This window comes from Triplophysa dalaica, chromosome 6 (assembly GCF_015846415.1).
Source record: "Triplophysa dalaica isolate WHDGS20190420 chromosome 6, ASM1584641v1, whole genome shotgun sequence".
NCBI lineage: Eukaryota > Metazoa > Chordata > Actinopteri > Cypriniformes > Nemacheilidae > Triplophysa > Triplophysa dalaica.
In genome coordinates this window covers 11427715-11445072 of record NC_079547.1, presented here as the reverse complement: position 1 = coordinate 11445072, position 17358 = coordinate 11427715, and the positions used below count along the sequence as shown (strand labels likewise).

Here is a 17358-nt window from a genome sequence, read left to right as displayed (position 1 = left end):
GAATTAATACAGTATATTAGTTTTATACTGCTAAAATAAGTAATGTGACATCTTGATTTAAACTTCAGATTAAAATGGTTTAAAAGCTGACCTTCTTTTTTTTGCCTGTGTAGACATAAACCATGCCATTTTCACAAAACATTAATATAGATTAATATTTTAATCAGTGCTACCCTGTAATGGCTTAGTTTGTATTTTATAGTTTATAACAGCAGAATTTGAATATTATCCAGTTATTGTTTACATCCAGTATTGGCCAAAAGTTTGGACAAAGATTTTTTTATTATTTCTTTACATTTATCAAGGAATCATGAAAAAGTAATACAATTTATTAAATTAAGCAGTACAACAGTTATGAACAGTACAACAGTGTTTATATAAATATTCTTGTAAAATCGTAGGCATATCACAAGTGATACCTCCTTCATCCTGTATGCAGTGGATATTGTGATCAGACATTTGCCTCGGAAGCTGTATTTCCTTATAGAAAGTATTTGCAATTACGTCCAATTTTTCACTTTTAATTTATTGAAATGTTTTATTGATTATTTGGTTATACATGAATAAATGTACTGATTCATGAAGTTAAAAAATTATAAACGTATGTATACATAGATAGGGCTTAAAACTGTGGCTAGAGGATTTCTAAAACAAATTTTGTTAAAGGAGGATCAGTTTTAGCGACGAGTAGGTTTCGATCCTACGTTAACCCAGACACCAAAATATATTGCAACAAAGCAACGACTCTAACCCCTACACCATTTGAACTGACACATTGCTTGTGTCTTTTATCAACTAATTGTCTCTGCTTAAACGGTTACTAACATGACACGGCAGTAAACGATTAAAAAGATTATAAAACATCTATATTTAATAGCATATTAAATAACTGGATACATAAATAGATAAGAGGATCTTTCGCATGTTACATGCAATGTGATGGCAGGGAGTCAGAAATTGAAGGCAATGCCCCTAGGCCTACAGTAATGGTTTAACCCTTCCGCTCGGCAGCCAATGGGAACTCATCAGGCTTACACGTCCAAACTGGGCAAGTGGCCGGATGGTTCAAAAACACGCGAAATTGACGTCTGACGTCACGCGTAGAGTACGCGTTCTTTGCGCGTAGAGAACGCGTTGTTTGCGCGTAGAGTACGCGTTGTTTGCGCGTAGAGTACGCGTCGATTTTTCACGCGTAGACTACGCGTACTCTACGCGTAAACAACGCGTACTCTACGCGCAAACAACGCGTACTCTACGCGTTGTTAAGGCGTTAAAATACGCACGTTTTTGACCCTCCTGGCGTTCCATACAGTATTGTCCCCGTTCGCGTTCCATAGTTTTTTGACACACGTCAGCATGACATCAGAGCAAGGCGGACGTAACTCGTACACATTTTTTACCGGCATGCATCTCGCGCTGATCACCGGTGATCGGGTCTGCGCAGAATTTGGCCATCTCAAATGAGCCTCTTGTATCTCTTCTTTATTTCGGAAAGAACCGAACAAACTCTTGAATTTAAACAATAGAATCGTAGCCTCATAAGTAAAAAGCTTGTTTACAACAGCTTTCCAGAGAGGGCAATACATGTCCCGCCCTTAGGACGTTTTATTGGTCAAAATAGCCACCCAAACCACACAGATGATTTGATTTGTCATCACAGGTATGACGCACGCTGAGTAAGCCGGAAGTAATATTCTATTGGTCAGTACCATTTGAGGAACGTTCAACAAACAAGATAGGCTGAATCACGCTCGGGATGGATGCAGGTAAGAAAATTCACTAGAAAACAATTCCTTTACATGATCGGCCATCTGTTCAGATGTCAAAGCAACATTCTTCTTTCGACATCCAACTGCATCCCCGTTATTGGAGAAGCGGCCTCTACAATTTGGGATTTTATCATTAAATATGATACACAGATGTCACAACTTCTGGCAACTGGACAGTAAAGTAGAGCAGTCAGATGAGATAAGAGATGGACACAGTTATAATTCCTAAATCTTACTGCATCAAAATGTAAAAGTCAACCTAAAGATGTATTTGATTTTTGCCCGTTTTATTGAGGTATATTTACGTATTTTAGAGCTCAGCACATTCATGATGTACAAAAATGCTGTCGCTAGGATTCAAAAGACAGTCAAATGTCTGGTAGCTCATTCATTGTTAGGGTTGACGAAGCCTGATGTAGGTCGTACTTATTATTTTTAAAGAGTATGTTCTTCATTCCACTAATAATCTATTTCCAATATGTTACTGGCCAGAGACTACACTGTGCCATATCTTACGTGACACTATCAGATCAGCAAGTGTTTTTAAGAATGTATTTAGTTAGATTTGTTTCTTGTTGTGAAAGTTTGCAATTTTTTGCTGTCTGATTTGGTCAATGTAAGGTATTTTAAAGCTAAACTGAAGAGTAAAACATTTTTCTGTATCCATTTCTTATAAATATTTTTCCCAAACAATCATAAAACTATGAGGTAGGAGAAATATTTTGATCATGCATCTACATTAAGTCATCCAATTTGTTTATGTCCGAGAAATCAGTGTCAACCATGTTACTCCCTATAAATCAGCAGCGGTTTGTTACAAAGTCACATGTCCAACATCACTTGATGTAATTTCCTTTCTTGGAGGGAAATTTGAAGACATATATATTATTTTATCACCTAGTTTATTTATCAATTCTTGTTCTCAATTCTTGTTTTCTGACTTTTTGGCTGACCTGAAATGTACCCCCTTAATATAGAATGACTCTTGTGCAGTCATGTCTCCTGTCTCTCCAACAGCTACTCTCACATACGACACTTTGCGCTTTGGTGAGATCGAAGATTTCCCAGAGACCATAGAGCCTGTCTGGATTTTAGGAAAGCAGTTCAGCGCACTAACAGGTAACTAAGTGGGAAACATTTATTTGAAACTCACTGTTGTGTTGTGTTTAGTTTTAGGTTCTAAGTTGGATTTCTGTGTATCCCAGAGAAGGATGAAATTCTGGCTGATGTCACCTCACGTTTGTGGTTAACCTACAGAAAGAACTTCCAGCCAATCGGTGAGAGTTAAAGACATTTTTGTCAAAGTTTTTGCACGTTGAAAAATAATATTTACAATCATATCAACACACTGACTCTTAATTTATTTCTGTCTTAAAAAACTTGGACGGGGTTCAATTTTCTGCATTTTGAACTTCCGTAGCAAGCATTTTGAGAGGTTTTTTCAAAATTTAGAGCCAATCCAGGTCGGCGTCTGAGTTGATCCACTTCATGTAGCAGCACAAAGCACTGTATGACAATCAAAGTGCAGAGTACAAAGACAGAATATAAAGGGAGAATGTGGAAGATGATTGTGGAACAGGTTGGATTAAGATGACACATACAAAGATTTTGGACTAAGTGTTCAAAGACCCTTAGTCATCAGTAATAATCTAAGGGTGGTCGCACATTTACTTACAGTATTTTTATTTTTGCATATGAGTTTGTTAAGAGATGTCATGTTACAGGTGGCACTGGGCCTACTTCAGATACTGGCTGGGGCTGCATGCTTCGATGTGGACAGATGCTTCTTGGGGAGGCCTTAATTTGCAGGCATTTAGGAAGAGGTACATTCAAATACTTGGTTTTATTGGTTTTGTAATGTACTTCTGCTGTTGTCTTATATATTGTTTGTTTTATTAGACTGGAGATGGAGTCCAAGTCAGCGACAGAGGACGGAATATATCAGTATTCTCAATGCTTTTATTGACAAGAAGGACAGCTATTATTCCATCCACCAAATAGGTACTACTCAAGTCAATATAAATATTTTAAAAGTATAACAATGGTGGAGTGATTGCGGAGTAAATTACTTAAGATGCCTTAAATGGGCTGCTCTTTTCTTGTTTTCCGTAGCTCAGATGGGTGTAGGTGAGGGCAAGTCTATTGGCCAATGGTATGGTCCTAATACGGTGGCACAGGTACTCAAGTAAGTTGCCAGATGACTTTTGTCATTTAAGTATAAAGCCTGTTTCACACCGCATGCGTAAGCAGTGGATAATGTTTTCGGTGCCTATGTAAACAGCTGAGAGCATTAATACCGCACGTGCACACAAGTGCGTAGCAGAATTACTAATGACTGTATCTGTGATCAAATAACTCGTGGATAAACAGAGCTTACGCTTCTTCTTTCCTTCCTGACTTGTTTGGTGTGAGTCAGATCATCTGAGCGCGTTAATATTTCTTGCGGAGCGGGGAGCACCTTTCTGAAAATTCCGCTCTGCTCGTTCAATATACACTCAGTCGCTCGCCTAGCCTCCCAGCTAAACATATAACGTGATTGTTACATAACTGAAATGTAATCTGACGACCAAACATTCGTTGGGGTAACGTAACCAGTTACGTTGTGACCCCTGTAAAAGTGAAATTCCTCGATTCGTTGCCACAACGTAACTTTGTGACGTTGTCAATACGTTACCGCAACGTTGTGACAATGTACCAATCAGGACAGGGTCACAACATCACGGTTAATTACTTACAACATCACAAAGTTACGTTGTGGCAATTAGAACTTCGAAGAAACAAGTGGTCCTGTCAGGCACAGTTCAGCTGTGCGCGCGCTGCTCTGAACTTGAGCCAAGGCGGGAGGCGCGTGACGTTTATATTCCCATACAACACAGAGTAGCCTGCATACCATGTCAAATCTCTTGTAAATCTCACAGATTTACAATGTCCATACAAATTTTTTTTAAACAAGCATAATATTGTGTGAATCGTCAATGTTAAGCATGGGCTAATATAAATGGTAATGAAATTACGTGCTTGCGACCTGGCAGTTACGTTACCAGCAGGTCATGTCGATATCTAAATATTACCAATATATTATGTAACTGGACCGTTCTTGTTTATCCTGCAACGTTAGGAGACGGATAATTTGACGTTATGAATTGGTCAATTATTTGTAATGAAATTACATGCCTGGGACGTACCAGTTATGTTACCCATTGGTCATGTGATCACCAAGATAGTACGAACATGTTACGCAACTGGTCCGTTCTTGGTTATCTTGCAACATTAGGAGAAGATAAAGAATTAAGAATTATTCATTTAATGGTAAAGAATTAACCTGCTTAGGAAGTGTACTTTACGTTACCAGTAGGTCATGTAATTACCAAAATACTAAGAATATAGTACGTAACTGGACCATTTTTGGTTATCGTGTAACGTCAGTAGTTCGTGCAGGCGACGTCATGAATTGGTCATCTAATGGTAATGAAATTATGTGCCTGGGACGTGCCAGCCAAGTTGCCAGCTGGTAAATCATGAAATGTCCAAATATGACCAATAAATTATGTTACCGTTATGTAATGTGTCAGCTGGGCTCTTAGTGATTTACTTTTTTGCTGCTGGATTATTATACTATGTACACCCCAGAATCTGAAGCATGAATTTTTATTTATTTGTCTTAAGACATTGCGTCACTTTCCCAACGTAACAGTTGCTTTTCTGAATTAAAACCTGAATAAACCTCAATGTCATATGCGGCCGATTGCGAAATGCGATTTTTCGCAGGATACATACAGCCTTTGAAGACGCAGCTACTTTGTCCAAGTTTCTTAAAGTACATTCTAAAATGCTGTAACGATTATTTTTCTAACTGAATACCACCAGCAGTCACTTTTAACTGCTGCTAAAATCCTGATTCATAAACGCAACATCATCGGATAAAATCACAAAACAGCACATCTCAGTTATAGAGCGGCAATATGCTGTTTGCCCTTTCTCGACAATGTGTTGCTGTATTATGATGACTGTTAAAAGAGGGATCAGACACAGAAAATGTCTTTACAAATTAGTTTATTAAATTAAAGTAATAAATCAACAAATCAGTAATAATGATAAGTATAAGTCTAGGGTTAAATAAGAAATAAGGAAAAAAATTATGTAAACCAAACTTTAACTAGATGATATAAGAAATGTAAAAGAAAAACAAATGTTTGAAAATTAACCAGACCTTATATGTTCAAGGAAGAGCCACTCCTGAGTAAACCTATCCCAGTTAACAGATAACACACAAAAATATGATACCAATTAACAATTAATATGTGAAAGACCAATCAGGAACTGCCACACTCTGCCCAATAGGATTATAAAACTCAGGGTCGTCACACCACCCACTCCAAAAGGAGGTTATCTAAAAGAAAACCTACAAAGCAAAACAAAAAATACATATACACAAACTAAATAACAAGTTAACTATATGATAGCAGTTTATAATAACATCAATTCGCATCTCCATAATATTCCCTTCATTTCACTCCCAGACTCCTGGGCCCTAGGACATCGGAGAGAAAACTAGAGAGAAGGAGAGAGAAAGAGAGGTAAAAGAGAAGATATACCCAATATCTTTGGGATAGCTTACAGCCGCGAGAGAGCATCAGCAATGAGGTCTACGAATATATTTAAACTGTAAGTGGAAAGGCTGTAAGATATCGCGCCACCTCATGATTCTTACAAGCGCATTCGATTCAAGAAGGTCAGTGTATTATGGTCAGTGTTATCAATGATAGGACCATAGGTTGTACCTAAATAGACCTCAAAATGTTGAATGCCTAGGATGAGGGTTAAAGCCTCTTTTTCCACCGTAGAATACACATGCTTATGATGATTGAATGTTTTTGAAAAATAAGTGACCGGATGTTCAATTCCGTTCTCATCCTCTTGCAGAAGAACAGTGCCATAAGCACTAGCATCAACTGCAAGTAAGAAAGATCTTTCAAAATTTGGTGCCATCAACACGGGAGCATTGGCCAGAGATTTTGCATTATCAAAGGCACACTGACATTGTTGTGCCCATTCAAAAAGTCTCTTCAGGCTCAATAGATCTGTTAAAGGGACAACTATGTAAGGGACGCTAGTCCAATGACGGTATCCAGAGGCGTGGCGAAGGCTTCACAAGTGATCTTGTCTTTCCTTTGTTTAGTGAAAAAAACATTTGAATGAAAGCATATTTCATCAATCTCACTAATTAGTTAATTAAACGCAAGTATAACGGGGGGAATGACCCTAGTCCCGGCACATACCGGGCCCTCTCCCCAGACAAGGGGATGGAGCAATTAGTTTGGGGGGAACTACCAAGCTCGGAGCCCTCTCCCTGTGACAGCATGCCAAATACACAAACTATCTGTCCCTTATCATCCGTCCTTATTATCTGCTAGACGAACTCGTGAATCACTTTAAAATTACCTAATGCGAAATTGCATTGCTGTATTGTGGTATCCAGGCATTGCAGTGCGCATTGCATACACTGCCGGTGTGAAAGGACAATGGGCATGTGCTGCCAACGATCTCCCTATGCTCTGCTTTTGCAAATAAGTAGAATATATATAACTGTTTTCATTTAGGAAACTGGCAGTATTTGACTCCTGGAGCCGACTGGCAGTTCATGTAGCTATGGACAATACTGTGGTTATAGAGGAAATCAGTGAGTTCTCTTTTAAATGTCACATAAGACTATACAGGTTTTAAGTTTTAGTTACTGATTATGTGTTTCCATTTATATACACCTTTTATGCATGTTTTTTCACATAAGTCAGATATTAAGATCTTGCTGTGGCAGTAAATGACTATCAGTAAATATTTTGTTGATCATTTTTATTTGCTGTCTGTAGATAGGTTGTGTATGCCATGGCTGGACTTTGAGGGGGGAGCATGTGCTGCTTCTGTGGAACCTCAAGAGATGAATGGAGATCTACAGGGGGCATGTGCTCTGGCAGAGGATGAGACTGCTCTTTGGAAACCATTAGTTCTGCTGATTCCTTTAAGACTGGGCCTAAGTGATATCAATGAAGCTTATTTTGAACCACTAAAGGTATAGTCTATTGTAAATATAGTAGTGCTGTCAATCGATTAAAAAAAATCTAGATCAAACTTTTTTTCTGTGATTAAACGCACATAAAATTCATGTTTTTAAATATACATATACATTCTAATAATTTCACTTTTAATCGCCAATGTAGAAACAACATCACAATTTCATCACAAACATCATTTTATATTAGTACTCAAACTGATGTCTCCATTAAATTGATTATTTTTTCTTTATTTTAACAATAATTATAGCCATTCAACATTGAAGTACAGTATAATCAAGAGCTATCATGTCTAACAGGTAGGAAATATACAGATATTAAATTAAGTTCTCAAACACTTTACATAATATATTTCTAAATTAAATGAAGAATAAAGCTACAAAACACATTGAATTCCTCTTTTATTTTGTTCTTTGATTAACATTTATGATAGGAGTCACAGCAGCAGGTTTAAGAATGCGGCCCCTGTAAGAGCTGAAGCCCTTTCCCATTTTCACAACTCTTTGCATTAATTTCAAATTTTATTTAACACGTTGAAATCTGTGCATGTTAGACAAAACAGGCTTTCTGGCATAATCTTGTGTGTTTTTGTTCATTCAAGCACGAAAGAGAACGTAATACTGCTGCGCTGTCCGACAGAGATTCACTGACGCACCCTTTAGCCTGTAACTGTATACACCAGACGGGACCGCTGTTGTGTTGCGTTTTGCCATGTCCCACAACTAGAAGCTGTCTATCTAAAATGAACGCGTCAAAGCAACTGTATAATTAAAGTAACTATATAATGTAACGCTAGACAAAGGATGGCAAAATAAACGGGTGTTGCTTTACTTGCATTAAATATTTGAACGCTTTAATCTGAAGGAAAAAAAATGATTTGCATGTGTTAACGCGTTAACGTTGACAGCCATAAAATATAGACATAGTCATTCAAGACCTGTTAAAGTTTAGTAGCTGAAAATATTCACCACTCGTTTAATGATCAGACATTCAAGTGTTTGACCTTTTCCTATCTACAGCAATGCTTCATGATGCCTCAGTCCTTGGGGGTAATAGGTGGGAAACCAAACAGTGCTCACTACTTCATTGGCTTTGTAGGTGAGCAAAGTTAATCAACCTATCCTTGTCTTTACAGAAAGTAGGGATGTAACGATTCACTCGGCTCAAAATGCAGTACGATTCACAATACTGATCTCACAATAGTTTAGTTAAGACAATTAGTTATGATTAGTTAAGACAAACTAGAAATGGACAAGTGCTCTTTTGTTTTTTCTCAAATGCTTCACATTTCTTAACAAAATATTTAAAACTACAAAACTAAATTGCAATTTAAAAACAAATTCCAAATAATAATAAATAATACTAAAGTCTCTTTAATATATAAATAATTTAGTAACATGTTCATTTTTTTATGAAATTGCAGCATATACACATTTTCCAAGCTTACAGTTAAAACAGCGGCCTGTGCTGTTCATTACATGATTCATTTAACATCTCAACACACTTGAATCGTCACATATTATAGTTGTGATTATGATTTTTAACCGGCTTACTGTGTATCATTACATCCCTAATAGAAAGTTGTATTTATGTATAACATGTTATACTATACAGATAACACAATTTCAAGGCAGCTTTACCTTTAGGTTCATTAATTATTTTAAGTGCCTTGAAGGGATTCACATTGTTTATAGCTTCGGTTGTACTGTATGTTTTGTAGTAATAGTTAAAGGGATTCTTCAGCCTAGAAAGAACATTTCCCCATGTTTTACTCACCCTTAAGGCATCCTAACTGAATATGACTTTCTTCTTTAAGAATAATGCAGTCGAAGTTATAATACCAAGTATTTTCTTCCAAGCGTTTAGAATGGGGGCTGAAAGGGAGTCAAATGTTTGGACCTCCAAAAAGTGCATCCATAAATCAAAGAACTGCTTGACATGGCTCTGCGGTCTTAACAAAGGCATTTTGAAGTGAATCGATGCATTTGTTTAAAGGGGTCATATGGTTTGAACATGTGTTTTTCTGTGTTTTGATGTGTTATAAGTTGCCAATGCAGGTATTTAACACGCAAAAATTAAAGTATCGAAAAACAAAACATGAATTCTACCTAAAAGCGAAGGTTCACCAACCTGATGTTCCAAAGATGGTAAGAGGTGTTACATTTCCTTCACAAGTTTGCAGTATTCGACCAATCACTACGCACTGGTTAACTGGCCATTCATAGCATAAAATCTGCGCGTTTCAGAGAGCTGAGGTAAAGAGGAGATGCAAACAAGCACGGTATGTCGAAAATACAGTTTTTTTACCTTAAATCATGTATACACATTGCATTACATCTCAAACAAAGGATTATATTTGCTTTAGCAGTGTCATATGACTCCTTTAACAGAAATATCCATATTAAGAGTGCTATTAACGATAATGTGTATCTTCTGTTATTCCCCTCCTGCACGTGAATCATTAAATTTACATTACATTTATGCATTTGTCAGACCCTTTGATCCAAAACTAGTAACATCGCATTGTATTATACATTTTTTGGTTTCTGACTATGTCCAAACCCCTGGGATTGAACCATGGCCATGACCAAGGCATTGCTAGTGACATGCTCTTACCACTGAGCTACATAAAATCTCAGTGGATTGTTTTTCCGGCAAAGGATGCAAGTTCCGGTGACGAACGCAGCATGTTTCGCTTTGTTCCTATAGGATACTGTCTCCTCTGTGCGGGAGCTTTTGTTGCGGTCATTTGCCCCCCATTAACTCCCATTCAACTGCTTTGAAGAAAAACAATATGTGGTTTTATAACTCCGACTGCATTATACTTCAAAAGAAAGTCAAATTCCATTAGGATGCCATGAGGGTGAGTAAAACATGGGGAAATTTTGTTTCTTGGATGATTTTTCCCTTTAAGTATTGCACTCAATGATCACGGCTTTTTAAAAGACAGTGATGTTGGTAATCAGCTCCAAACAATTAAAATGTTGATTCGGTGTTGATGTTTTGACATTTGAAACACCTATAAAGCAGCTCTGCAGAGAACAGTCAATGTTTACTGATGTAATTTAGTGTATTCATTTGAAACCACTTAATGCCTCTCTTTTGTTTATGCTATCTTGCAGGTGAAGAGCTCATTTACCTAGACCCTCACACCACTCAGCCTGCTGTGGAACCAGATGAAGATGGTCAGTTCCTGGATGAGTCCTACCACTGCCAGCACCCTCCCTGCCGAATGCATATATGTGAGCTTGACCCCTCCATTGCTGCTGTAAGTAGAGCCTAATGCAGAGGGTTCAAAATAATAGGGTTCACTCTGTGATTATCCAAAGGTCACTAGATTAAAGGCCCACTGAAATTCCTTAGGAGACGCTGCATTATTTGATATGTTGATGGAATATCAACTGAAAAATGCAGAGAGCGCGAGACATATCGAGTGCCCTCCCCTTTTTAAATAGGTATGCACCAAAATGAAATCACTGGAATACAAAACATGTGTTTTTAGCTTAGTTAAATTAGTTTTCTATCATCATTTCTCTCTGAGTCAAATCAAAACATTTCTGGGTCTGGAGCTGAAAACAGTGACATTGCGTGCACTATTATTGCGGGAGCGTGTCCTCTCCTTTATGAATGGTCTCTTACAATTTAATGAAGGAGCAAGTTTGCAGTATCACGCATTGTTTCAGGTTACAGGGTCTTATGGCATCAGCAATTCAAGTTTTGCCTCTAGGCCTTCTGAGAATGATTAAAATAATTAATTAAATAAAGTAGGTCTTATCTCTCCACCTCAGCCCCCTGCGCCGTCTCAGCGCAGTGATGCGCTCGTGCTTAACAGCACTGCGCCACTGGAGGAAGGCAGAGTTTTTACGCTCATGGGATTCTAGGAGCTATCATGTTGTTGAAAGTGGTTAAGACGGATGGGTCCCTAACAGAATGGTGTGCTGCACAGGAGGGCAGAATAGTGAATGGTGTGTGGGCAAACACTCTTCATTTAGCTCACAGGGCTTAAAGATTTCTAGCACCGCGCCGGATCTCTGAGCTTGCGGTGTTTGACTGCAGAAAAAAAGATTTATTTAAAAAAAAGGTTAGATTTAAAAATGTTATTGATATCATGTTCAAGTTCATAAGTTTGCCTACCAATGATATGAGAGGAACAACGGCTTTCACTCTCAACCAATGAAACATTACTAGCCAATCAGAATTAAAATGGGGCGGATGTTGTGGATGTGACTTGTGCCATATCATCACCAATTAATACCTATGAAACTAATCATTAAAATTCTACTAGAGCACAAAATTAATTAAAATTAGGTCTGGTCAATTTATTTTGCTCTCAAAATGCCACCCTCGATAGGCCCTAGAGTCTTATTTGTTTTCTTTTTAAAAAGTAGGATTTTTATTATGATGAATTTGGTAAGTTATAATCTATGTTTTTACATACCACAATTGCATAAAACTATGTTTTTGTTGGTTATAATTATGCCCCCACTTCTTTCGAGTCATTCTGTGGTCCATACACACATGGCATACCATCAAGTTAAAGAAACGTCTGTCTTAGACGCTCAAAAATGGCATGTTTCTATTTAGTTTCAAGAGAAAGAATGTTCGAATAATGTAAATTTTTGTTTGACAAATAAGTATGTGTACATGACAAAGTATGTGTCTTCTCTCGCAACCCCGCAAAAAGAAAGTTAAGGCTCAGGAAATGTTTTGCTTTAACCCCTGAAGTTAAGTTAATCAAAACCAAACCACACATACGTCAAGACAGGACAACAGCAGGAATATTCTATCACACTTGCTGTTTGTGTTTGTCCGATACTCTTCAGACTCTTAAAGGAAATGCTCTCTCTCAATTTAAAGGACGCGCTCTCAGGAGATCTAGCGAAAGTGATCGTTACTAACTTTCAAGTCTTGCGTTGTCAGAAGTCTCAGTAGGGCTACAGTTGCCATCTAGCGGTCAATAATTGTAGTTGCATTTATGTTTCATTTGTTTAAATGAAAGAAAAATAATATCGTAGAATGTGTATAAATGTTATGTGACAGCAAATACAATACAAATGATTTAATGAATGTTTACTTGCATTTGATGATGTCATAACAAATAAAAGCAGATTGCACAAAGCCCATCCAATTCATACATGAGTGAAGAGGCAGTGATAACTCGGGGTAGATTTAAGATTGTATATATTTTATAAAATAACAAATTAACCGTTGAACACACAAAATAATGTTAACATGAACCACATTCATTAATGTCCAATTAATTAAATTCACCAACATCATTGCTGACGTTTTCATTAAGTGAGATAAAAGCGTAGAGAGAAAGAGAGAGAAATGAATGAAATAATGAACATTCAGTTAAACAGTTAAATTTCATATTTAATATAGATTCGTGACCACTAAGGCCAAAGCCTAGTAACGTCACTTGACAAATGTGTTTATTAATCTTTTGTCATACTATTGCCTACACTTAGCTCTGTCCTTGAAATAATTTCATATAGACTACACAGTACGTGACAAAATCTAGCACGTGGTATTTAACAGTCAATTATTATGATGTCAAATGTAACAATCAACATTATAAAAATACTGTCAAAATTAAGAGACGTGCTCATAACATGCATTTTGTGGTAACCAGGTTGCCTGTCAGCATGTCACAATTAAACCATTAAGATTAATTTAAATTACTTAAAAAGGAAAAACTATGTGTGTAATTAACAAGGTTTCACAATGAGGTGCTACATATTGTGTTGGTTAGGCCTAGGATTAATAATCTTCACATAGTCACTAAATCAAAATAAGCTTGCCAGTCATGCTACGGTTTCGTTAATAGAATTTACTTACAACTCGTTTTACAGCATTACAAGCTTATATTGTGGCTATAGCCTACATTGCATTCGAGACTATTTAGCAATTCACGATCAACTCACTTCGACTACATACTTTTTCCACGATTGTTTTTAAAGTTAAATGAAAAAAATATTATTCACATTTGATACTCACTCTCTTAATGTCGTCCATACTTCAAAAAACATGCAGATGCACATTTCACTTCCATTGTAGCTAGAAACCTAGGGTCCTAGAAATGCGGTCCTGAAAGTGCAGCCTCCGCGTTTGTAGGTAGATGCTACTCAGCAGCTGGGCTTTTTCCCCACACGCCCTGCGCAAGCGCTCTGCTCTCCATTTTCAACTCAGCGTACCAATGCTAGATGAGGCAGCACGGTAGCGCTTATTATTGATAAGGAAACGCACACAACATGAGCGTGTTACTAGTATGCACTGTTAGGTGTGACAGATTTTAATGAGCCTAAGGATGAACAATTTGATATTTGAGATGTTTAAAACGAAACTATCCACTGAGAAGTTATAAAACACCACTGGATCATTTCAAATCCGTTCACAAGAATGAAAGACAAGCCAATTCTCCTGTGAACGCGGCCCTGCAACGATGTGTCATGCAATCTGACTTCTTTACAATGTTCAACGTGCTGTCTTCTCATGCTTAACATGGTCAACTTGTCCACAAACGAGTTGGGCATATTACAAAGTATTTCTTAGCTCGATACACTCCCCAAGTGATCGAAAGTTTTTTTCGAGCATATAAAACTGGTTCGTAACAACTTTTCTAGTCCCTTATTGACAATTCTCCCAGAAAACCACACGGCACGGCCACAGGAGAGCACGAGAAGGAGCATGCACAGACGTCACTTTCACTTGTAAGCAGGAGAGAGACTGAGCATACGTTTGCGAAGTTAAGTAAACTGATGTGTTATTTTTATTTACTTTAAATGCAAAAGTTTAACTTCCTAAAAAGTATGAATGCATTGAAGTAATTGTATATGAAATATTTCTCAGTAAAACACATTCATAAGGTGACACTTTCAATTAAAGGTAGAAAGATTTATAAATTTGCCTGATATCTACCATATCGATCCTGACTGCTTGAAGGGGTCTTTAAAGAAAGATACTACTGATCAACATAACAATGCAGAATTCTAACCTGTAAACAGTTTAAAATAACCTGAAAACATGAAATGCTGAGCAACTTGATGAAAAGCTCTAATAGCGCAGCTTCTATTAGCGTAAATACACTTTTATAAAACGGTCAGTTCTGGTCCTTCAGTCTGATTGGCTGAGCGGAGTTCTAAGCCGTTAAAAAATACCCCAATATATAACAGCTGACCGCACCACATAGCCTAAATATAATTTTATTTACTTTATTTTATGAAACTTGCTAAGCATATGGAATAACCATTTTATAAAAGCAATAAGCCCCAAGAAGCAGTGGGTTACAGTACATTTTTTAACAGGCAAGGGCAATTTACGCAAAGAGGCCACACACTCTTCTCATGTGTTTTTAAAATGAGGTAAATAAGTGTGCACTCGGATTTGTCCGTGCTACAAACTGCAATCGTTAGTTTCGTTTGAAAACTTTTCTAGTTAAGATGTGAAGCATTATCAGAACAATGTAACACAACCCTGAAAGATAATCATTAGAGCAGTTTTGTTGTCGAGGTGTATTTACCAGAGATGGGAACAAGTCACATATGGTCAAGTCTCAAGTCTTGACCATCAAGTCTCGAGTCAAATCATTTAATTTGGTTTAATTATTTTACAGCACAAAACGTTTTGTTGTTAATGGGAGTATAAAAAAATAAAGACAGTTAACAGATTCGAACTATGATATTATTCTCGTCAGTATGACCGAATTTTTTTAAAGAGTTATTTAAGTGCAAGTGATCTTACTGGCGTCCATGTCAGCCTGTCATGCAGTATATAAGCGAGCTGCTATTCAGCTTCCACACACAGTCCACACAAACACTTGAACATGCGCGCATTTAATATAGACATTCGCCTACATGTAATACAGAGAAGCACTTCTTTATTTTAAGATGTTTTTAATGTTTTAAGAACATAAAAATTCGGGCTACGCCGTTATAGCCAGATTCCCCAATTCATCTGATTATGAGATGAAATGTAGGCCTACCAGTGATGATCAATGACCACATTTCTAATAAAAAAAACAACCAAGGCAAAATGATGACAAACAGAAACGATTAATTCATGATATTAGTAATCGTTTTATTACACTGACTATAAAGAAATTACTTTCTTACCTTTCCTTGTGGTTCTTGTAATGTCGGATGAAATTCGTCGTTGTGGTTGTCGTGTCATAAATCCTTGCGTTGCACACTCTGCATCTGGCAAATCTTTTTTTATTTTCACGGTCCAGTTCAAAGGCCTTATAGCCAAACGTGCCTGCTCTACAGTAATTGGCCGTTACACCGTGTTGGGCGCGGTTTGAATTGAGCAGCGTTAAAGGCACAGGCGCTGTAGTACTGCTGAGTCACAATAATTATTTTAACTAATTTCATTACTTTAGTTTATTAAAAGTTCAAGTCATTGTCGAGTCTTCCATTTAAAGTCAAGTCTCAAGTCACTTGCTCTCAAGTCCAAGTCAAGTCATTTTAACACTTCAATCAAGCAAGTCGCATATCCTGAAAATTGTGACTCGAGTCCGACTGGAGTCAAGTCATGTGACTCGAGTCCCCCACCTCTGGTATTTGCTTCATATGTTGGTCTGTTATTTGGTGTGAGATTAATTTGGGTAGTAGCTTGTAAACGCGTCTCATGCGTGTGAGTTGGCAACTGTGCTTTAATCCCAGTAATTCAGTGATCATTTGACACAGAAATAATAGTAGTGTGTGGTTGAAAAGACTGTTTGTGATGTCGTTAAATACCCTATGGTAATATCGCTTTATCTGCTTCTGCTGCATCACCAGCACACATTGAAGTTTTATGATATTAGTCTGCGATGTAAGTTAATAGACACACGAGAATCGTTGATTTCCTTAAATAAGATTGTGTGGATGTTTGAATCGAGATCGCAATGAATAATCGTGCAGCTCTAGTTCAATCAATAACAACACATATCTGCCTCTTTTTGAACACATTTGCACATATTTATATTTGTGTACAAATGTAAACACATTTATAATTATTCTGTGGAATTCTGCAGTTTTTTCCCAAATTTTAAGTGGAATTAACAAAAAAAGTCTGCGGTTTCCACCTGGTTTATGTGAAAACAACTTGAAAAAACTTTATTTTTGAGCAAAAGCTATGAGAGGGAAGATTTAAACACAACAGGATAATTAAAATTATGTGATTTAAAGATCCCTCCTTGAACTGCCACCTTACCATGGTGGAGGGGTTTGAGTACCCGAAAGACCCTAGGAGCTATGTTGTCCGGGGCTATATGCCCCTGGTAGGGTCTCCCAAGGCAAACAGGTCCTAGGCGACGGGTCAGACCAAGAGCGGTTCAAAAAAACCCATATGATGACTACAATTTCGAGGACCGTGACGTCGCCCGGTATGGCGCAGCCGGGGCCCCACCCTGGAGCCAGGCCCGGGGTTGGGGCTCGTATGCGAGCGCCTGGTGGTCGGACCTCCCCCCATGGGGTCCGGCCGGGCTCAGCCCGAAGGAGCGACGTGGGGCCACCCTCCCGTGGATTCACCACCTACAG

The 17358-nt window shown here is 37.7% G+C and overlaps 1 protein-coding gene across 5 annotated transcripts in view; it reads left to right on the top strand.

The window, feature by feature from the left end:
• The first annotated feature begins 1388 nt into the window (after nt 1-1388).
• The window catches only part of atg4b (autophagy related 4B, cysteine peptidase), a 30617-nt gene continuing 14647 nt past the window's right edge, over nt 1389-17358 (top strand). For 2 of the 5 annotated variants that reach the window (XM_056751429.1, XM_056751426.1), the window contains exons 1-10: nt 1389-1766; nt 2763-2888; nt 2975-3046; nt 3494-3592; nt 3669-3770; nt 3882-3954; nt 7370-7449; nt 7637-7836; nt 8857-8935; nt 10960-11105. In XM_056751429.1, the coding sequence (XP_056607407.1) occupies nt 1757-1766; nt 2763-2888; nt 2975-3046; nt 3494-3592; nt 3669-3770; nt 3882-3954; nt 7370-7449; nt 7637-7836; nt 8857-8935; nt 10960-11105 (987 nt within the window). In that variant the 5' untranslated portion in view covers nt 1389-1756. The other 3 variants (XM_056751428.1, XM_056751430.1, XM_056751427.1) reach the window with 3 other exon arrangements.